This window comes from Astatotilapia calliptera, chromosome 7 (genome assembly GCF_900246225.1).
Source record: "Astatotilapia calliptera chromosome 7, fAstCal1.2, whole genome shotgun sequence".
Taxonomy (NCBI): Eukaryota; Metazoa; Chordata; class Actinopteri; order Cichliformes; family Cichlidae; genus Astatotilapia; species Astatotilapia calliptera.
Window position 1 is genome coordinate 24,028,095 of NC_039308.1, and position 6,000 is coordinate 24,034,094.

The 6,000-nt window shown below is 38.4% G+C and overlaps 1 protein-coding gene across 1 annotated transcript in view; it reads right to left on the minus strand.

Annotated features, from left to right (window-relative positions):
- The window catches only part of sppl3 (signal peptide peptidase 3), a 37,215-nt gene extending 32,000 nt beyond the window's left edge, over nt 1-5,215 (minus strand). The window contains exon 1 of the mRNA XM_026173990.1: nt 4,591-5,215. Coding sequence (XP_026029775.1) covers nt 4,591-4,616 — 26 coding nt within the window. The 5' untranslated portion in view covers nt 4,617-5,215. The remainder of the gene's footprint in view (nt 1-4,590) is intronic.
- Between the last annotated feature and the right edge of the window lie 785 nt (nt 5,216-6,000).

Genomic DNA, 6,000 nt, shown 5'->3' on the forward strand with positions numbered 1-6,000 from the left:
TGAGAAAGAGTGCCATACAACAAAAGAGTGCCATACAACTGAATAGTTCTGCTGCTCTATGCTTTCACTTCAGGAAGTGTGACTTTCATAATTTGATTTAAAATGTCACGGTTGAAAATTTCTCATTTACACTGCATGCACTGTCAGCTACACAACTAAAAGCTAGGAAGAGAAACTAGAACAAAACAACTACCAATGGTTAGTAATCTAACTTTAAAGCAAATTGCTGCTATTGCAAGAGTTGATAGTGGCAACAAATGAAGACTCTTCAGAAAGATTGGTCAGCTGGTTGTTGTGAGGTTGAAAGGGGCTCACTGTCGTTTGCGCCGGACAGCAATACACTTGATATAAAATTAGCTGCGCACAACAGAAACTAAGTGCACATTTAACAAATGTCTCTACAAATTGCGGTGAGAGATCGGTCTTCAAATATCTGCTCTTTGTCAACACTATTAATAAACTTAGGCATGTGATTTAAAACAGCAGTGCTTTCTGGTGTCTTCTGAAAGTTACTAGGAACACATTGCATTCAGTGGCTCAGTGTGCGAGGTAGCTGCACTGGGCCTAGCTGCTGCTCTTCTGACAAACGGGTACTGAGGTGAGGACAAAAGTGGCATCACTTACTCTACTGTAACAGGATGACTTAAAATTGATCTAGTGCAATATTAAACTATATTAACCTGATGATGCTGATATGAAGAGAAAACATCACTACTAGATAACACCAATAAAAATGTAGAAAATATGAAGCCATTTTCATGCATGTGCTCTTAACTTCTATCAGATTACATCAGGAGAAGTGTAGGGCAAAATGCAAATATCCCACGCAATTGGATCGGATGAGTTTTTGGGGTTTTTTTTTTTTTTTGGGGGGGGGGGGGGGGGGGGGGACGGACCTGTCAGCTTCATGGGTCCATGTGATGTTTGAACAGAGCACCTAATACTGCAGCAAATCTAACATTTCCAGCACACTGCAAATTTATTTCCTGCTGTTCACTACAAGTGAGAAAAGCAGAAAATATCTCAACCAGATTGTTCCAAAACTGTCCTAAATTTGTGTTTGAAAACAGCTTATGTCTACAAACACTATGATATTCTGCCCTGATGGTTGGCTGTGCACACTGTAGTAATTAAAATAAATCTCAGGTTGGCTGCAAAGCAAAAAGAAAATTTAGTGCGAGCACACAAGCTTTGAGATTCAACTATAATTCCACATTTACTCATTATTCATCTCTGAAGCTCCTCAGTGACATTTAAGCTATTTCAAGCACAATAGATAGTCACGGTCTAATGTTTTTCTGCTGAGCTTGCAAATCAACACAAGCAACTATGTATCTAAACCCCATTTAGACTAATTTCTTTTGAGGAGCTTGAGTTAAATCATAAATATTACAATAAATACATCTCTAAGCAGGAATCCTTATATCAACAGCTCTTTAGCCATGGTTAACACAAAATCATTAAGTCACAAAATGTACAAGGCTTTGTTGACACTACGTGTTTAAAAAACAAAACAGATTTTCCTTCTCCATGGACTTTAGCCTTTTAGCCACACACGCAGTTTTAGGTCACTGAAACTGGCCTTTTGGAAATCATGGGTCAAGAAATTCAGAAAAGGCATTTGCAGGGTTGGCAGTTTTTGACGTTGCAGAGCCTGTGGTTCTGATTGGCCGACATGGCTTTATGGTTTGTCCACTTGGCATGTTCTTATCAGTGCTTCTATTGTGTTTCTGTATGTTTTCTTTTTTCCCCTCTATAAACTGCCTCTGTGGGTGTGTGTGGTTCTTTTCTTCCTCTTTTTTCCTCAAAAAAAAAAATAGACTAATGTATGCAAATTAGACCAGAGAGAATTTTGAAGTGGCTGAATTTTCCCAAAATCCTTCTAGAAGAAAGTCTTGTCACTGAGCAGCCATCTGGGTAAAGCTTTGTGGCACTTGTTTGGGGAGTTAGTTTAAAGCAAGTATCTAATGAACTCGAACTTAAGCGGCAATTGAGACAAACTACACTCACAAATGAAATGTTTTAAATGATAATGAAATTATGTACAGATTTTCCCCAAAAGCAAGGGGTTTTCCCCCCCCTTCCCTTTCCCCCCCTCTCAGTTAAAATTTCATAACCATCTTTGCTGTTCTGAATAAATTTCAACCAGTATAATGTCTCTGATTCCTCTTTTTCACTCTCTTGGATGGAGGTTATCCGTTTTTCAGATTCCCTTTGTACTAAGCTACCTTCAACAAGTGTTAAAAGGTTGAGAATGAACAATACGTTAACACTGTTAAAGCAAGGCCTGGGGACAGATGATAATAAATATGTTCAGAGCAATCCCAGATAGCTTACCGATCAAGAGGATTGTTACAGGTTGTTTTCCCAATAACATGTTAAATCATCATCATTAGCTTTTGAATTCATACTTGATTTAATCTGCATCACTATAACTTAAATATCAGCATATATAAAACAAACACATGCAAAATGGTCATGTGTAGGAGCGCACATAAAATAACCCCAAATCATTTTTTATGTTTGTAGAACAGTATAGATAACAGTGCACCTGGAAAATATTCTTAATTTGATCATATAATATAAATTTTGAAAAAAAAAAATATTTGAATATGAATTTTCATAATTAAATGTGGAAATAAAAAAAGATCAGCCGTATGAAGACGTTGGGCTGTGAGGTTGATGGAGTGTTATCCACCCACATTACTGCAGACTGTGTGTCAAAGTCGGAACAGCTGTTTGGGGCATATAAGGCATGCCTGAATATTTCTATTCATACCTTTTTTTTTTTAAATAAATAAATAATCAAACATAAAGTTAACCCTCCTCCCCTCCCAGTCAGAGATGATCTCAGTCCTATAAATGTAATTAAAAAAAGAAAAATGATGGGGCTGTAATATTGTGAAGACATATTTCAATGTTAGTCCCATTTAAAGCAAAAGAATAAATGGACATTATCTGCTGTGTTACGAATCAATCCACTGATTTAACCACATCTGGAGGTAGTTTTGCTTGTGCTTTGATCCGATCTCATCGAGGTGTAAATCCATCTTGATCGGCAGTGGGTTTTATTGCTGCTGGGTCACATAAATTAAGCTTACTATGTTAATTAATCCCCACCAGTGCTTCGCTTATCTTCTGATATATCACAGCCGTTGACAAGTCAAACGGGATCATGAAGCTTGTTTTTTGGACACTAATTTGCATTCTGAGATCCAATAACATTGCACACAAAATTTATGACAACAACCCTTTCAAATATCAAGTTTCATTGTAAAAGCCTGTGGACTGGGTGTAGTCATAAAAATTGTGCATTAAAAAAAATATACAAACTATTTTCTTTCTTTGGCCTCACATTTTACAGTGATTTGGACTTTTTATACAACACATTTACCACACAAACAGTTTGATAGACCACTTATGAAGCTAAAAGCACACAGTGGCACCCTGCTGGCAAAAACGTTGGGAAAAACTTTGTTTTATCTGCATTTACAGATATCGCTGTACTGGGAAAGACTTTTGCTCACTGATCTAAAACTGATGAAAGATATTCAATTGTGATTTTTTTTTTAAAGAGCATGAATACTGGGATTTTCAGAGGCAGAAGGTGTGACATTAAATAAAGGTTAGTATATGAAATAAACAGTCGACTCGTACAACTCAATGAATGCACTCTCTTAGGGAAGACCCGGTTGGCTCGGCCTTCTCAGACTCAAAACAATCTTGTAGTAGACATGACACAAACACTTAATCTTTAGTTCATAGATCAGACAAGTATAACCTAGTATAGATTAACTAGGCCATAAGAAAGAGGTCGTTTTCGGAGACAACGCATTTCACTTATCACATCATCTCTGAATGATTTCGTGCAATCTATACTTTCGCCGACCACAAAAATTACTATGACACTATAGTTATATATCGTTTCTATACCTCGAGACCTGATGGTGCCATCTGTGACCGCCTATCGCTTGTCACTGTATGGAAAAACTGCATTTTTGTGACTTGACACCGATGCTAGCTTAGCTACAGCCGAACCTTTGTTATTGTGTGAGCAGCAGGTCGACGACGAATGCCAGCTAGCGCTAATTTGTTGGCACAGACAACAAACTAAGCCTTTTAACACTGTCATGAAACGCTGCGTTTATTGTGCACAACTGGGTTTACCAACAAAGCCAGCCGTACTCCAAAAAGCGAAGGAAAAATTTTAAAATGACCACCCCATTGTGCTTTAGCTATCAGCAGGGCAGCTAACTCGTTAGCATTTCCTTGCAACAGCCACCATTGGATTTAACCGATGCTGGACAATGTTAGCACGGCATCAGCTGGGGCTGCTCGTTAGCTAGGGCTAGCCAAAGTTAGCAGTTTAGCAAAAAAAAAAAAAAAATCAAGCTGATGGAAAAATATCTGGATGAGTGACCTTTTGTTCTGAAGACGTTGATAAATGCATGTGAAGTGTCGATGTGAAGAGACAAAGGTTTCTGTATACTGACAGAAATACGGTTCGTTGGTTTAATGACCTATTGCAATCTGGTTTAGCAATAGCAACAGCGGCTACCAATCGGTAGCGCAATGCCTGTACGCACTCACCAGGATGAGTAGCCTTGCTCCGCCATATCGCCAAAAACAGTGGGTTCCGCGACTGTGGCTAACACAGATTCAGGTCCCAGTGACAACCCGTCGGGACCCGGGAGATGTTTTCTTGCGTTTCCTTCACAATTCGACGTCTTAGCGGTTACTTTTTGGTGACAACATGGTGATACATCCCGGCAGCAGCTAGTAAGAACTAGCTGAATATCTTGCGGTTAAAACGACAGTGATGGTTTGCTATCGTTAGGTGGACTAGACAAAGCACCCCGAGAAAAAAAGACACAGCTGTTATTTTCGGTGGTTTCGCTAGTGTCCTGCTGTCACTCCAACCGAGAAGGCTCGGTCTCCAACGATTCTACACCCACAGTAAATCCATATTCAGCTCGCTGTATGCAGACTAAATTCGGATATTCCTCAAGTCTGCACCTCTAGCTGTTATGGAAGACGTTCAGCTTTGTTTTCTATGGCGAGTCCACGGGAGCGCGCAAAATCGCCCTACTGAAGAGGTTTACAAATAGGACGTGCACTGAAACGCTTTCATGCATCGAAAACGTTTGTAATGGTTTCCCCTCCCGGCAGCACTGCAGCCTATCATATACACAGCGATTGTGAAAGGCAACGAGTTGTTGCAATTAATTGCTGAATTATGTGACATACAAAATACGGAAAAAACGGGCCGTGCATGAATATTTAACCAATTTACTTTAGTATTATGACAAAAAATAAAATTGTAAATTAAATTAAAAAGAAAAACAACTTTTTTTCAGAGCAAATTAAATTGAATACGTGTGTATAATTATAAAAAATAAATTCGTTTTAAGATTTTTAAAAATATTGTTTTGCATAATGCGACTCCTTTGGTGATTTTTTGTTTTTTAAAAGGGACCAAAAGCCGATAAAAGAAATGTCATGCGGTTATCAAGTTGTCAGGACAATATGTTGACTGGAAATGTGAATCACCCCATAGATGCCCTTTATCAAAATATAAATAAAAGAGTGTGCAACATAGCAATATTTACTGAAATAATCAAGTCAAATTTATATAAAAAATATATTGGGCCTAGTTCTTTGTTTTTTTTTCTCAATGTTTATGTTCTCAATGTTTATGATGATGATTACGTGAATAAATCCATTTGTTGTGTCGCCCCCTCTGGCTCCTCAATGTAATAACCATAGTAGGGCATTCACTGTCGTTCCCCTTTTAGTGGTAAAAAAAACATAAACTCCACATGAAGATTGGGACTTTGCAGGTGAAATAAAGGTCAACGTGTATTGGGCTTGATCAAGTTACAAGATCTCTGCTCAAACACTCAGTGACGTTATCCATGGGCGGACTTATCCGTAGCTTAATTTATAGTTCTGTGGCCAATGCCATTTCCTGCAATTATATCTGTGCTTCTGTGTCGATGG